Source organism: Eucalyptus grandis, chromosome 1 (assembly GCF_016545825.1).
Source record: "Eucalyptus grandis isolate ANBG69807.140 chromosome 1, ASM1654582v1, whole genome shotgun sequence".
NCBI lineage: Eukaryota > Viridiplantae > Streptophyta > Magnoliopsida > Myrtales > Myrtaceae > Eucalyptus > Eucalyptus grandis.
Genome location: NC_052612.1, coordinates 35,352,946 through 35,369,747, shown reverse-complemented (window position 1 = coordinate 35,369,747; position 16,802 = coordinate 35,352,946). Strand labels below are relative to the sequence as shown.

General features: G+C 38.6%; 1 protein-coding gene across 1 annotated transcript; it reads left to right on the top strand.

Moving 5' to 3' along the window:
- The first annotated feature begins 3,303 nt into the window (after positions 1-3,303).
- LOC104435346 (probable beta-1,3-galactosyltransferase 2) lies at positions 3,304-8,525 on the top strand. Its single transcript, XM_010048115.3, has 11 exons — positions 3,304-3,741; positions 4,902-4,995; positions 5,150-5,223; positions 5,342-5,553; positions 5,652-5,715; positions 6,643-6,715; positions 6,819-6,939; positions 7,161-7,248; positions 7,364-7,489; positions 7,628-7,737; positions 7,999-8,525. The coding sequence occupies exons 1-11, from the start codon at positions 3,632-3,634 to the stop codon at positions 8,148-8,150; spliced, it is 1,224 nt and encodes a 407-aa protein (XP_010046417.2). The 5' UTR covers positions 3,304-3,631; the 3' UTR covers positions 8,151-8,525.
- The last annotated feature ends 8,277 nt before the right edge of the window (positions 8,526-16,802 follow it).

Sequence of the window (16,802 nt, the reverse complement as noted above, 5' to 3'; positions counted from 1 at the left end):
GATCACGTGCCGCCTAGTTTCCGGAATTCGAGAGCCTTACTAAACATGGATTAACCCCACACCCACAGTGTCCGGCGGGGGAAAATCTAGGGATAACTATAAAAATTTCAGTTCGATGATGAGGAACTCTGCTCGAAATTTGGAAATGGTTAAGAGATTCCGTTTGGAAAATATCCTAAAAATGATTCTAGTGACGTCGAAATTTAATTTATTTGAGTGTTAATGAATTCAATTGAGTGTAGGGTTAGGATGTATTTGTTTAAATGAAAGAATTTTTTGAGAATTAACTTTCCAGCTTTATTCATACATTTGATTTGTTGAAAAGATAATTAACAGAAAATCATTTTCGAATAAAAAACAAAGAGTAGTTTGGTGGAAAATAAAATTTGAAAATGAGAAAACAATTTCCTTAAAAATAATTTCCATGAAAAGTATTTTCTTTTATTGTGAGATTTTTCTGCGAAATAAACACACCTTCGATATTGTCATAAAAAGAATCATAGGGTAGTTTGGTGGAAATTTTGTTAGCAATCAAGATTGAATACTCGTATAAGGAGAAAAGCCTTAAGTTAATTATTGGCAAAATCAAGAAGTTGAAAGCATCTTTGGATCATTCTTTAGTCCGTCTATGTAGTGCTACATTGACAGTTTATCAGGCATTATTCCAACAAGTTAACAAGAATGTCAAACCCATTAGTAAATGCACGAAAAGAGTGGTTGCACTTAAGGTGAAATTCACATCTGCCACATATGACATTTACATGTATTAAATTTTTTTAAAGATCTCGGTAGCTTTCCATAGGTAGACTTTCAGGACGTTGACAATTCACCATTAAATTACGTTGCGTAAATATATATTTTTGGTCAACGTCTCAACCCTAATCACAGCATTTGATTTGCTCCCTACACTGTCGTGGAATCCCGAAAGCATCAGGGGATTTTCTATGGCTGACCGCCTCAAGCCCTTAGCCTGGATGACACCCCTCTAATGCCTAGGGATCTAATAATTGCAAATCGCATTCTTGAACGTTGACCGTAGACCTCCTAGACAGTCGACTCCACATCATCTTTTTTTTTTGTTTTCCTTTTTTCCCCTTTTACTTTTGCTTATTTAACGATTCTTTTGCCTTTTTTTGGGGTCTACAATTTGATAAACAGCGGTTCCTCTTTTGGGGTACGTTGCAGGTTGCACATGCACAATGCTTGTATGTCAACCCCTTTCGGGTGCTACTCAAGTGCAGTGCATGTTCCAGCAGAAGACATCCTTAGTTTAAATCCATGTCATGTGATCAGGATTAGAGGTAAACGTTGGGGATTATTCCCTAGCCACATGAGGTTCATGTGCTGATCCAGGGACATGCCCTGCCAGCATTAAAGATCCCATGAAAGATCAAATGTACGTTCGGTAGGGGCGATTGAAAAGATAAAAGAAGAAGAAGGGATTTTGAATAATTACCAGTGAAAAAGAAGAAAAATGATTTAAGAAAATAGAGTTGAAATGATTTGACAAGAAAGGGGTCCGAGTAATAATGAGAGAAAGGAAGAGATATGATTTGAACGGATTGAATTCTCACATTGTTTGGATCCTTACTTAGGGGAAAGAATGGGGAAAATACAAACTATAACGTAAATTTGCTTTTGCGTAATGAAAAATAGATAGAGAAAAGGGTATGAGAAAAAAAAAATGACATATTTCGTTTATCGATGCACAAATTCCTTCTAATTTCTTGGTATTTGGATAGATTTAAAGGGATTTAAAATGATCGTGAAGATAATTTACCAATGCCTCATAATTTCTTTCAATCCCTCCAAACCCTTTCTCTTTGTCCAAATGAGATCGCATTCTCATAAACCTTTCCCTCTCTTTCTAATACCTCCTATCAAACTTTGTGTAGATGTGGCGTACCAAACAAAATATAACAGTTGAGGAAACATACAACCTAATTTCGTTGCCATCTTATGGATTAGGGCCATAATTACTAAATGAACATCATCTTGGTTAGAAAATGTTGTTGTCTAATCTCTTTGCAAGTTTCCCATAGAATTGGAAATTCATACGATGAGGATACAAAAGATCAATATAGTAGACGAATAGAAAAAATAATGACAACAAATGAATTTGAGTTTACCTTAATGCACAACATTATATAATGATGAAGGCATCAAACTTTCACATGAGATATAATAGTATCACAAATTCGTAGACCGTGTTCATATTTTTTAGAGTGAAAAAAGTTGTATGCCTTCATGGCAAACTACATTACAAAACATTTAAGTTGAATTCGAGTTTATCATGCTCTGAAATAGACAATATCCCTGGTTCCAGAACTGGCACGGGCAAGCCCAAAAACACATGACGGTAGGTCTAGATAGGGCCGTTTGGTTGTCCGATCTAGTTTTATACAAGTTCAAAAAGAAAAAAAAAAAGAAAAAAAAAGAAAAAGAAAGATGCTGCATGTTTCCGATGTGTGTGTGTGTGTGTATAAATGTCTTGTCATTTTCTTATCTTTCTTTAGTGTACCAATATCTTGACCCCATTAAAATGCATGTTGAAAACTATGAACCATGTTGAGTTTGGCATTTACTTATGTTAAGTTGTGTTTGTGTTTTCTCATTGAATTTTCATGGCGAACCTCTGTTCTGCCTAAAATCATAAACTGATTGAATACAATATTCTTGCAATGTTAAGAAAATAATTAATATTATGAAAAACTTCAAACTGATATATTTATATTAAATTTACCAAAAATAATTTTTTGATCACAAAAAAATCATAAATTAATACATTCGTAAGTGATAAATTTACTATATGTTAATTTTCATTAAATTCAATTAATATAACGAAAAATCGCAAATTAATACACTTGTGACAAATAGAGAGTAAAACTAAATAAATATACTCGTCAACTATCACATATCACTAAACTTAGTAGGATTTAACAAAAACTAATAAATGAGAAATTCATCATATGCATATCGGTTTTGGGTAAATTTGCCAATTTAAAGTTTTTCACGATATCAATCCTTAAGAAAAGCATAACTTAATGAAAAATATTAGTATCAGCAACAAGCTTCGGAAAAGAAAAAAGAAATAAACAAATAGAAAAAAGAATCTTTTCGGACAAGAAGAAGACGAGAAAAATGACGGTGGAAATGGGGGCAAAAACAAAAGGAAAAAAAAAAAAGGCCGAGGACATTGAAATAAAAAGGCTTGGGTCGACAGGGACGGTTTGGTAAATTCGGGTTCGGGAGCTCCAGCAGTTAGTGGGTCTTCTCACTTCTGTTCAACTTCCCTTGCCTGCGAAGCAGAGACTAGAAACAGAAGGGGAGAGAGAGACAGATATGGAAGGGGAGAGAGAGAACGAATGAGAACCCAAATTTAAAAACAGAGAAAGCCTCTCTGTTAAGACACATTCCCCTCCCTCCCTATCTCTCTCCGGAAAGATACCATTCTTCTGCCGATTCCCCCCCGAAGCTCTTCCTTTGCTGGGTCTTTATTCGATTCTTCTTTCTCTCTCGCCGCCGCTGCAAGTGGGTATGCGCTGAGCATGGGGGAGAGCTGAAAGGCAGCAAAAAAAAAAAAAGAAAAAAAGAAAAAAACAGAGGGCGGAATTGGAAGGGAGAAAGAAGGATGTCGATGAAGATCAGGGGAGAGCTAGCTCCCAAGAGCGCCGTGTCCAGGAAGTGGACCCTGCTGCTCTGCGTGGGTTGCTTCTGCGCCGGGATGCTCATCACGAGCAGGTGATGCCCTTTGCTCCGATGTGACAATTCTGCTTCATCTTCAGATGCGTCCGGTGCTGGTTTTTTGTTCTTTTCTGTTTTTGCCTTTTCGGTAGCTTGTTTCTCGGGGCTAACGATCACGGGTTCGGTTTGCGCGTTTTCAGCCAGAGGGTTTGGAGCCGATTTTCGGTTTTGTTTCGACTGAGGGAGGCTTGTTTTGAATAATTTTGCAGTTGTTGGGAGATTCGTTCTTTGCTGATTCTGGCGTTTTCCTGTTCTGAGAGTGTTGAAGATATGCAAGTTCAATGCGTTTTTCTTTATTGTGAGGTTCTTTTGGAATCGTTTTGAGGCTGCGCAATCGTAATTGGGTTTCTTTGCAGTTCCTACTGTTGGACTTCTCCTCTTTTTCTTTCTTTTTCGGTTCTTTTGTTTTTTTTTTTTTTTTTTTTTTTGGTTGCTTCAATTGACTTTGTGACTTCCTCATTAATTGACAGGGTGAGGTAGATCCAACTTAGGATTTACACCCCTGTAATCTCTCTCCCAATCTGGAGATGTTTTTATGGCTTCCAATGGCTAAAGTCTGATGATTTTCGGACGTTCGTTGTTGCACTGATTGCTTAATTTTTCTCCTCAGTTTTGGCATAATTGCCATTTGCTTTTCAAGTTCAATGATGCTCGTTGTTTTAGTTGGTGATTTGGATCTCTGGCCCACCGACGCTTTCATGGCCTTCTGAATTTGCCCCACCCCCCATTTAATGAGCAGAAGGGACTCATCTGATGTAACTTAATGCTCATTATCGTTTCTTCGGTAGTTGGAAGTGCAACTGTTAGGTGAAACTTCATCGCTTTTTTCTGATCCAGTTTCATTTTCTCTTCCACCATAGTTTGAATGGTTAATCTTGGATACCTTAAAATCGATGTTTGAATACTAACTGTCGGCAAACTAAAACTTACGGCATTAACATAAAAGAAGGAAAAATTCTAGGAAGAGTTATTACTGGATTTTTTTTCCCATTGCCGAAGAGACCCGATTTGAGCAAGTAATTGTCTTGTTGATTTTTTTTTTTACCCTGATTCATTATGCCTTAAGAATAGTTTGCAACGTTTCGATAGAACTTGTGAATGGAAGCCATGCAGCTCAGGATTTTGCAATTCTGATGACAAGTGTAAATTGATAACAGGTGGACGGTACCTGAATCTAAAGGCATTGCACGGACCACTGCTGTGGAAGCCGAAAAATTGAAACTGGTTTCTGAAGGTTGTAATCCCAAAATTGTGAGTATCCACAACTTGGACTAGCAGTTCATAGTTCACAATTTTCACATTTTGGCCAGAGCGCTCCAATCATAATGTTTTTTTGTCTCTCTCATCTGGTCCGTTTTTTTAATCTTTTTGTTCATTTCCTGATTTTCCGGTATATTTTTTTTAGCTGCATCAGAAGGACGTGAAGCGAGACTCAAAGGACATTATTGGGGAAGTTTTTAGAACTCACAATGCCATACAGTAAGGCCCGCCTACTATTTTATTAGCTTTTTATTGGTGCTATCAGTAATTGATATTTGATGGGGTCCTAGGTCATCCTAATATCTTTTATTTTGACAATGTTCTGTTCTGTGTTTAGCACTTTGGACAAGACCATTTCTAATCTGGAGATGGAATTAGCAGCTGCAAGGGCTGCACAGGAGTCTATTGTCAGTGGGGCTCCTCTGTCGGAAGACATTAAAATGGATGAACCCACCCGTAGGAGAAAGTATCTTATGGTTATAGGAATAAATACTGCTTTTAGCAGCAGGAAAAGAAGAGATTCAGTTCGTGCTACATGGATGCCTCAAGGTTGGTACAATTCCTGTCTATTCGTGCCTGGCTAATCTTCATGACCATTACTGGATATTTCACGTGACTGAATACTTTTGCAAAACATGGGATCACAGGTGAGAAAAGGAAAAAGCTGGAAGAAGAGAAGGGAATCATTGCGCGCTTTGTCATTGGTCACAGGTTGGAAATTGTCTTCATTTAGCACTTATAATCTAGATAAGCATGCTCAATGATGTCTACTTTTTAGTTTTTGGTTGATGAGTGCAAGCTTGTACATGTAAACTTTTATGAATGCTATGATTGCACCTATAGTTGATATTAAGAAAGCAGTTGGTTTTTCCTTCTGCAATCCACAGAAGCATATAGCTAACAAATGCAATTACTTATGCATGCAGCATTAGCTCCATGGGGCACTTTTGTGTGTGTGTGTGTTTAATTGATGAGTGCAAGCTTGTAAATGTAAACTTTTGTGGATGCTATGATTGCACCTGTAGTTGATATCAAGAAAGCAGTTGGTTTTTCCTTCTGCAATACACAGAAGCATATAGCTAACAAATGCAATTACTTATCCATGCAGCATTAGCTCTACGGGGCACTTTTGTGTGTGTGTGTGTGTGTTCTGGTGCCTTGCCAATCTGTCACCTTTCTTGCAAATATTGTGATATAGTCAGATAACATCTGAAGGAAACATGCTCTGTAACTAATTCTATGTGTGGTTTAGCCTTCTTATGGAATCTCAGATACAAAATATTTGGTGTAGCCAATTATCAAGAGGTCTTTACTCTCTACACACTCACCAACATAAGTTGGATACTGTTTTCAGAGGCACTGCTGCAGGCCATTATTGTATTTATGAAGTTAATGAACTGCAAAAGTAAATTGCCAATGATGTCTTTGTTTTCATGCATAAAAGTGTTGCCAGTACATTATATTGACATGAGTATATGTAAGATGTCAGCATAGGAATACCTAATACTATGAATGGTAGGTTTCCGTATAGGAACATTAATTTGCATAAATATTGCTTTGGTGAAATGTGCTATTATGGTTACATTACAGAAGGAACATGCAGTAAATAATTCTTAACATAACCCTTGTCCCATCTAGTGCTACGCCAGGGGGTATCCTAGACAGAGCTGTTGAAGCGGAGGACAGAAAACATGGAGATTTCTTGAGACTGGTAAACATTGATCTTCTGTTGGTTCATTACACTTTGTTCATCTAAAAATTTCATGGTTCTGATTGTGGACAAAATGCATGATACTTCATTCCCTTTTTGTCAGGAACATGTTGAAGGATATCTCGAGTTGTCTGCCAAGACGAAGATATATTTTGCCACAGCTGTTGCTACATGGGATGCAGATTTTTACGTCAAAGTTGATGATGATGTTCACGTGAATATAGGTAAATATTCTAATCATTAGTGTCTGAGAGGTTCAAGAACTAAAAATAGGCAGAGGATCTATTTAGTCTTCATTTTGAGAAAATGAGGGAAAGAATCCTTCACTCAAAATTATGGTCGATAGACGAAGGAGCAGAATACTTCAGTACCATAATTCTGAGCATATGATAGTCTGCTTCCTATATTATGCTACTGTTGAAGTCTTCTCTTTATTCTGCTGTAGCAACACTTGGAGAAACTCTGGTTAGACACCGACCCAAACGAAGAGTATATATTGGTTGCATGAAATCTGGTCCGGTACTTTCTCAAAAGTAAGTTCTCTGTTTATTTTTTTTATTTTTATTTTTTTTATATGTATTTCTTGTATTTCTACTTGGAAGTTTTTCCCTCTTGGTGACACTTAAGAACTGTGCTCTCACTGCACAGAGGAGTGAGATACCATGAACCTGAGCATTGGAAATTTGGCGAGTCAGGAAACAAGTACTTTCGTCATGCTACTGGACAGTTATATGCTATCTCAAAGGATTTAGCCACATACATATCCATAAACCAGTAAGATTCCTGTATACTTGAGGTGTAAATATGAGATGAACAAATTATATAAATAGGAAAGTTCTGCTTTGCCCTCTAGACAGTAACTGTATGTCTAAACATTCCTAATCAAAGATTTTTTTCACCTCAATATTTTAGGCATGTTCTGCACAAATATGCAAACGAGGATGTTTCACTGGGATCTTGGTTCATAGGACTTGACGTGGAGCACATTGACGACAGGAGATTATGTTGTGGCACTCCACCTGGTAAAAATAAATAATTTTTACTGAAGTCATTAGGATGGTATCTGTTTCATTCTTCTGGGACGAAAAACAGTTTTTACAACACTAGCGTAATGCTTTGCAGTCATTACTACCTTCTCCATAAATTTTAGTCTGCCCTCTAGTGTACTACAACAACTGTCAATACTCTTTTACTATTCGTGCAGGCATGGAATTTAACCTTCACAGTTATGTCGCAGTGTAGTTAGTTTTTCAACTATCATTAAAAGCCACTTGTTCCTGCAGATTGTGAATGGAAGGCCCAGGCAGGGAACATATGCGTTGCTTCATTCGACTGGAGCTGCAGCGGAATCTGCAGATCCGCCGAGAGGATCAAAGAAGTCCATCGGCGGTGCGGTGAAGGTGAAAATGCTTTGTGGAGTGCTACTTTTCGGTAAGAGGCTCGACTTGAGCATCTTCCCAACTCAGGAAGATGTGGAGCTAGTTCTATACACAGGTTTGCGAGTCCTTTTCCTAGGGTGTTTCTTTTCTTTTCTTTTTTGTGTCCGTGAGTATAGAAAAATCCTATTACACAGACAAGTGTAGATTGGAGAAAGAGAGAGATGCTTTGCTTCGTGGATCACTTCCATTTTATTGAAGGAAGTGGCGATCGAAATGGCAGGAAAGAGAGAGCAAGAGGCTGTCGCCTGTCGCCACCCCACTCATTCTTTGATGGCTTGAAGGCCATTTTGTAATCTACATTTCCACTGGTTCTCAAGCTCATAATAAAGACCAAATCTTTCTGTGGTGGCTCTTGTGGCCTGCCTTCTCTCGCTTTTTACCTTCTCCGTCCTCTACCTCTCTCCCGCTTCCTTGACGGTGAAGTGGGTTTCTTACGCTTTAGTTTCGGGCAATATTTGCCTCCACCACGTGTCGATTTTTGAGGACTGGATAAACATGCTCCTTGGGCATGTTAGTTTTGGACACATTCTTGCTAGTTGCTATGTGGTTTAGCTTCATTTTATTGTACTCTAATACAATCACATATAGAATATGTGGAAATCGAACCCGAGATCTGTCAATTTATGAATTTACTGCAAGGTAAAAAGTAACTCACCTCGACAATCGCTATGGTCATTGCATCGCACGAGTAAAGACGCGTAGCCAAACACACTGTATCAAGCTGCTCAAAACAACAAAGGAACAGAGCGGGGCAACAACGTTGAACCAAAATTGAATGCTTGACAAGATGCTTAACGGTGCGTATGTCTTCTTCAATTCTTCATGGATGTCGCTGGGGTTTTCTGTCAATTAATAAAGCTCCTCAAATACACGGTGACGGGGAACCTCTTGATGTTATGATAGGATCTGCAATTCGAATCTCGACAGGATGAGAAAGGACATCCCATCGCGTAATGGTGTTTGTCATGTGGCTTGTCGTGTTTGATATGATATGATTAAAACAATCAAGTTTCCTCATTTTAGGATATGCGGTTGTGTATTCTTCGTTATAAAACAAAAGATATAATCTTTGATTGTGGTGATTTCACGAAAGTATGTCACGCTGCATTAACGAAAATACTGTAAAAGGAGGAATTGTCGGTAATCACGCACATAGGCTAGAATATCCCTTGTACTAGCGAAGTTTGATATGATATGATTAATCCAATCAAGTTTCTCCAATATAAAACAAAATAAAGAATCTTGATTGTGGTGATTTCACGAAAGCATGTCACGCTGTATTAATACAGTAAAAGGAGGCATTGTTGGTAATCGCCACATAGGCTAAGACTATCCCTTGTACTAGCAAAGTCGCTTTGCCGTCGGAATGCCTTCAGCAAGCAAGTTATCTTCGTCTTTTATCTTCGGCATTCGAGGGCTTCTCCTCTTGCAGCTTCTCATATCATTGGAAACTCTGGCTTAATTAGTCACAACCATCTTTTGGGAGTCAAAGTTACCCATATTAGGGACAAATAACATGGGAGTGCAACTAATTAGGACTCCTCAATTAGAGCACACAAAATTAGGAGTCCTAAATCAGACCCAAATCCCAAAATTCATAGCATAAGGGCCACACCACCGTTAGGAATTTAGGAAAGCTTTGCCCAAGGAAAATTATATTCATGGGATCAACCAAACGAACTTGAGAACAGACACGTACGGAAAGCAAAATGAATGTATGAGGGTAGAAATCATCCGAAAAGCATGCCTTTTTGGAGTGCCAAGCAAGTTTCTTGCACTGTATAGGCATCAACTGAGAGATGAGTCCCCATTACCAAAAAAAAAAAAAAAAAAATGAGAGATGACTCCCTCGTGATAGTGTAGTACTAAACTTATTCACATCCGATTCAGATAGTGTTATCTAGAAAATGTTACTATAGATTGTGTGAGATATTTGAACTTAGTACGACTTCAAAATGCCATGTTATGTTTTTAGATGGTAGCTCAACCAGTAGATTAATTATCCATCGAGTAGAACATAAAAGCAGATCTGATGGTTCGGTTTTCAAGATATCAGCAATGAGAAGAAGGTGCAATATCTTGCTGGTGAATGCATAATCTAATAGCTTAAAGGAAAACACTTTGTAAACGAAGCAATTTGTGCTTCCGAAACATTTAGACATGATCCTAGCCGAACCCCTGAGGCTAAGAGAGAGAAAGAGAAGAAATTACCTTGCGGGTCTTGCGATGGACCCGAGGAGCCGAAACGGGAGTGACAATGGCACGCGATATTGGCACGGCTCAATAAAAAAGCAGGGTTTTAGACGCTTCAAACGCGGCTTTCTTATTGAACCGCACCAATATCCCGTCCACCTGATCCACCCATTATCAACCACGGGGTAGCGCAGACAGACATCTGAAACGCTCACCAATCTAAAACGACGAGACTTAGTATGAAGAAAACGAAGAAGCCGGAGCGAGAAGCGTTACTCGATCCGAAACCCAAATCACTATTCTTGCAAGTCAGAGAACGAGTCGGCTCCATTCGCTCGGGGGTTCTTGCAGTGAACAACATGGTACTTTCAGGGAAATCAAGAAATGGACAAACCTGGACGTTATTAATGGTTGAAGCTGACAAACCCAATTCAAGAAAGCAAGCTACGATCCCGGGTTTGTTTTAGTCAAGAGCAAAGTGAGGAATGAAGGAGGCGACTCTGCCCTCTTTTAAAGAAGGGAGAGGGCCATGAGAGAAAGCAGAAAGCAGAGCAGATGGACACATGGTGGGGGTGTCGATAGACATGTTGGTTATTATAGACGAGAAGGCATTTTGAACATAGTTCTTGGCATTGAATTCCTTCAACCACCTAACGAGAAAGGAAGTTGGAACATTAACTCGACAAGGTACAAGAATCGTGAGCGGGGGAACCTCGCAGAGACAAATCTGGAGCTTTTAATATCGCATTTATGGTGGGGTGCTGGAGGGATGTTGGTCCTCTGTTCAGCCTCAGAATTTATTTGAATAGAAGGCTCACAGAGAAAGAGAGAGAGAGAGAGAGAGAGAGAGAGGTAGGGGCTGTGTGACAATTCAAGCTTTTTTATTTGTTTCTTCTGAGCTTTTCACGTCTCTTCGGGGTTCGCAATCCTAGCTTAGCGTCCTCTTGTCAAACCGCTTGATAGTCCACGCTTCACAGGCCAATTTATTGCACCTCCATGCTCGAACAACGCCCAAAGTCCGGACAGCTTTCCGCTCAAGCTAATTTGGGTGATCAGACATGTATAACATACGCGCAACATGACCGATCTGTTCAAGTATGGAATGACGATACGCCTAGCAGAGTCTCAAATTATACATATGCATCGTTTTGACAAGTCGCTACCAGGACAAAAATCCTTGGCGATCTTGATATTGCCTATTTTTAGGTAAGTCAATGAGCTATAGATACACTATACGAGAAACTGTGGCTAGATGCTCTCTTTTAAGTGTCAAACGGGATGGCATTGGATTGGTCTAAATAATTTCCATAAGCTTTGCCATTAATGATGGGTGCACGCAATGTACCTATCAAAGCGTTTCGACCGGTGCTTTGAGTGCACGACTCTGTTTTTTTCACCCCTCAAAAAAAGAGACTTTGTCTTGAGCATGTGGCTTGGCTTTGTCTTCTGAAACGTAGAAAAGCTCCTGTCAGATCAGAACGTAAAGCAAGCAACAGTCTCCATAAATGCAAAGAGCAAATAGCATATTGCCTACTTATGGCTAACTGGCGCCAAAAAACAACTGACTGCATGCCTCACCTCTTTCCCAGTTTAAAGTATCGGACTTTGATCATCATGTTCGATCCTTCATATCAGATTCATTCGTATTTCAATCTTTTGTGTGTACAAAGATAAAGAACGGTGATTTCATCCGGACATTGCATTTGTTTGGACACTGCTTCAAGTCGATACATGTCGAGCAAGATACACAACCAATGTAAAACCTACATGGATCCATGCCTTTTCTTACAAGGAAACACGGAAATTTATCTCGGTAAAAAAGGCGAAACCCTAAGTCTGATCCTGCATCTTCTTCTAAGCCACTCTTTTGGTTTACTATGTCTGTCACAGTCTAGTGAGTACAAACCTTATGAACAACGGTAATGCATTTGCCTATGGGCTTACAAACATCTCTCTATTGCTCTCCGTACTTGTCCCAACTCAACAACATGAGCACACACTTCCTGACTATGTATAACCTTATCCTTTGCTCTTTCACGACCGCCATGCACCGCCTAGCCAAGCTCGAACTCCACTTCATCAATGGCCGAGCCCCGCACTGACGCATTTCTCCGCTCGCCCTCCTCTTGATTTCTCTCTTAGTTCGAATTAAAGGCCAGTAGTGCGAGTTCCCTAGAATGGTGCGTATCGCTTATATAACGAATTGAGACGTTTCTAGAAAAATGAGAGATGTCCAGAGAAACCGGACAAACTCACTGAAACGTCCTGCCTCTGGCTCCTGTTCGATGGGGAAATAACATGAGGGGGAAAAGGTCACGCAAGGCATGGTGGGCAGACACGGTGAGGGCCCACTGGGCCTATCCTGGTGGCCCATTATGGGCCAGGAACGACGGGTCGAGTCCGACGATTGACTGGACCTTAGGGAGCCCAACACTAGGCGTTCTCCAATTGGGGTTTGTCGAGTTTAGACAGGACTTCCGCCAAATTTAGCTATGCAGAGAGCTAAGTCTGGGTAATAATTTCGCTAAATGCGTCCATGGCGTCTCGCGACACGTCTTGCTTCCAAGTGGAGTCCTCCTTCGAGGACCGTACACGTTAACCCGACCGGCTCTTTCAGGTGGAAAAGAGATCTGTTCAAATTCCCCCCCGTCTGGTTTGGCCTTTCCATTCCCTTCAAGGAAAAAGCAACGCAAGAAGTATGAAAAGGATCAGTCAAATCCTACCAGAGCCCTCGAGAACTTTTGGGTTGGGTCGTTTCCGACTTGGATGGAGACTGTGATGACCTCCATCCGTCAACTTGCTTCGATATAATTGTCGAGAGAATATTCGGGTGAAGAGTATGATAGTCTACGTAAATTCCTTGGTAGTTCTTTTTTCCCTGTCTGAAGACACATTTGAAATGAGATATTAGCTATTTTTGGTTAAACTTCATCCTTTTCTTTCCATTTCATTTTTGCCGCCGTTGCAATTTGACTTTTACCGGTTATAAGAAAATAGAAGTATACTTAGACTCTGTTTGTTTCTCTAAAAATTTTCTGTTGGAAAACACTTTTCTTATTTTCCAATATTTGGATTGTTTAGAAAAATGAATTAAACGGTAAATCTTTTCAAAGTCAATGGAGAAACCAATATTTAATTCAGGGAAAATGTTTCCTTTTTTAAAAATAAAAAATCATGATATACATAATAAGACCTCATTGCTTGGACCTAAAAGAATTAGAAATCATTTTCCATAACTTGACTAGATAAGGTCACTTGGACTAGAGATCTCAATGCTCCTCAATGCGCATTTCGGACCTCGGTGCTTGTGCCCAGATCTAGCCACAATGTTTGAGATTTCGTTGCTTGTACTCAGGTCTCTAGCTGCCACATTCAAGTACTTGTCTCTAGGTCGTGAGTCCATTGAGGCTAGGATCGGTTCCTCAGCGAGGCTTAAGTCTCTCGAGCCTGAGCCCCAAGCCTCGATTCCTATGCTTAGGTACCTAGCTTCTGCACCCAAGTCACTAGTGCTTAGGCTCATGTCCTCAGAGATTGAGCCCAAGATCTCTGCGTCAAGTGCTTAAGTACCTAACTTCAGCACTCAAGTCATTCGTCCCGACCTTTGTGAACTTAGGGTTGGGCCCATCAAGGTAAGCCTAGGTCCACATAAGTTGAGCTTGGGACCTTGATGCTTGTGCTTGCTCGATGGTTATGCTTGGGAACTAGGTCCACAGTGGCCAAACCTAGGTTCTCAATAGCCATGGAGGTAGGGCTCAGGATACCAATACCCATGCTAGGGTTCTCAATAGCCATGCCCGGGTACTTAACAGTCATGCCTCAATTCACGGCTTCCATGCCCTAGTCACGAGCACTTGGGCCTAGGTCCATAGAGGTTGGGTTCAAGACCTTGGTGTTCATGCCAGGTCCCCAATGATCATGCTTGGGGTACGTGGCTCTTCCCAAGTCACCGATGCCTACAAAGGCTAGGCCTAAGACCCTGGTGTTTGTGTTTGGGTCCACGAAACCCAAGCTCAAGACCCAAGTTCCTTGTGATAGGGTCTTCGATGGCTATGCTCTAGTACTCAGCTCCCTTGCTTAAGTTATTGGCTCTCGAACTTAGTTCCTCGATGGCTAGGTCCAAAACTTAGTGCTTGTGCCTAAGTCCCCAACAGCTATGTTAGGATGGCTCCCATGCTCAAGTCATTAACACTCGAGCCTGAGTTCATCAAGGCCGGCCTTGAGTCCCCAATGTCTTTGCTTGGGTTTGTAGTGGTTGAGCTCGACAAACCTTGGCTTATGTGAATAAGATCTCGGGGATTAGGTATCCCCTGTTTGGAAAACTTTAAAATTAACTTTTCATTATCAACCGATAGAAAATAATTTTCAGTTTATTTTTAATTTCAGCCAAAATATGGAAAAGTATTATTATTTTTCTTAAATATGATCTTTTTAAAAATATTCTTTGGAAATGTCAAATTTTTCGTGATATAGATTTAGCCTTAGATCGTGTCATTTTTCATTACTTTAGTGACCCGTCACATGGAGAAAAACTACCCCATGAGAAAAGAAAAAAAAAAAAGGGACTAAAATTTACACGTCCAGTTAAAAGAGCAAAATCTGAGTTCAGAAAAAATCTATTACAATTATTGCATGGTAGGTGGCTTCCGTACTCATTTGGCAGCACATTCAAGTGGAGGACGTGTCTGTTTCGCTATGCTTCTCCGCCACTAGGTACATGGGCTTTGTCGCTCTCACCAAATCGGGGTATCAGAAAGTGGGAGATAAGAGATGGATAAATTGCACGAAGAATTACATCCAATGAAGTCGTTCCGGCTATAAACCAAAATGATAAAATTAATGAAATTCGAATATGTTTGTTTCTAGAAAAATTCAAAATTTTGACAAAAATTCAAGGTTTCAATTTATCTATATTTTTTTTGGAAAATGATGACATTTATTGTTTACAAAAGTAAATGAATGAACTTCATCGTTTAAGAAAATACTTAAGGATTAAGCCTTGATCAATAATAACATTTTTTGTTAATTATTTTTTTCTAACCGATATGACTAATCTTTTTATAAAGAATTTTTTCAAATATTGAGTTTTCCATGAAATAAACGTACTATAAATAAAGAATTTTTGTTTCGAGAGTGCTTAACTTCTTTTGATCCATGTTTTTAAGACAATGAGTAAGTTACTAAATAACAAAACTGTTATAACACTAAAGATTTTTTTTTGTAATATATTTATAAATAAATGAATATTTTTAAAATCCGATCATTTCTTTCACCAGGCTGCTTGAAACGTTTCTTTATGGCATTTTATAATGATTAACCAAAGCTATGAATCTATAGTTGGGAATATTAACTTCCCAAATTTAAATTGCCAAAATGAATAAATTGTCTTGTTATTCATGTAACATGACAACATATAAGTGACTAAAATGATAAGTACAATATCATATTCTTTGTAAAAGGAAAAAAAATAATAATATGAATATACCATAATAACTTATAAATATTGAGTACATTAAACATGATAATATTAAACTGAAGTATATAAAACCTAAGGTTCAAGTTTTTGGCAATCAATCTGGATGTACCATTGCTCTTTGTTATCTTAAATTGATCAGAAACTTAATCTTGTTAATCGAGGGAAATCTACATAATCACCTCAATTGAACTGACATCTACTAATATATACACATGAAACCTTAAAGTTTTAGATTTGACTATCCAATTAGATACGTGACCAGGTTAGCAATTTTTCATGACCCTCTTTCAATGTACTACTGTCATTTTATTTGTTAGGCTTAAAATTCATCATATTTGATTTCCTAAGGGATCAATAATTTTTATGATCATAAATTTTATAAAGATGCATAAACATCAAGATCCAGAAATAACTTTGAAACTTTTACTACATTTCAATAGTTAGATATTCTTTTCTATGATAAATAAAATTTCTATTATGCTCTTATAAAAAAAAAAGAAAAAAAGCCATGCTTAAGTTGAAGAAAAAAGATGTTAAGAAATGGTAATTCAAGATTGTGATAAAGGTATAAAATTAACTTGTCACTTTAAAATAAAAATTGAGTAAACGAAAAGGTTTAGGTCAATTAGGTGAATGTAGGAATGACAAATGGATAGATCAAGTTGGATTCGGACGGGTCATACATGGGTTCGACTCGAAGTCATCCATTTTATTCACATTGACTAAATAATTTGGATGGCTCATACTCAACCTAAATTTAACTTACGCACACCCACATAACTCACTTAACAAACAGAGAAAAAGGCCCAACATAACTCTAAAAATAAATAAACAAAAAGTAAAAGAAGTCTGCAAAGTTAAATGAAAAATGAAAAATGAAAAATAAAAACAACAAAAAGATATAAAATTTTTAAAAAGAAATGAAAACCATGTCCTCATAGACCTCCAACACTCCCTCTTTCGTAAGAAGCTGCACAGACCG

Excerpts from the sequence above, each read along its gene's own strand:
- LOC104435346 (XM_010048115.3), top strand. The coding sequence starts at position 3,632 with ATGTCGATGAAGATCAGGGGAGAGCTAGCTCCCAAGAGCGCCGTGTCC. Across the intron at positions 4,996-5,149 it reads AAGGTTGTAATCCCAAAATT|CTGCATCAGAAGGACGTGAA; the intron begins GTGAGTATCCAC and ends TATTTTTTTTAG. Across the intron at positions 7,738-7,998 it reads ATGTTGTGGCACTCCACCTG|ATTGTGAATGGAAGGCCCAG; the intron begins GTAAAAATAAAT and ends TTGTTCCTGCAG.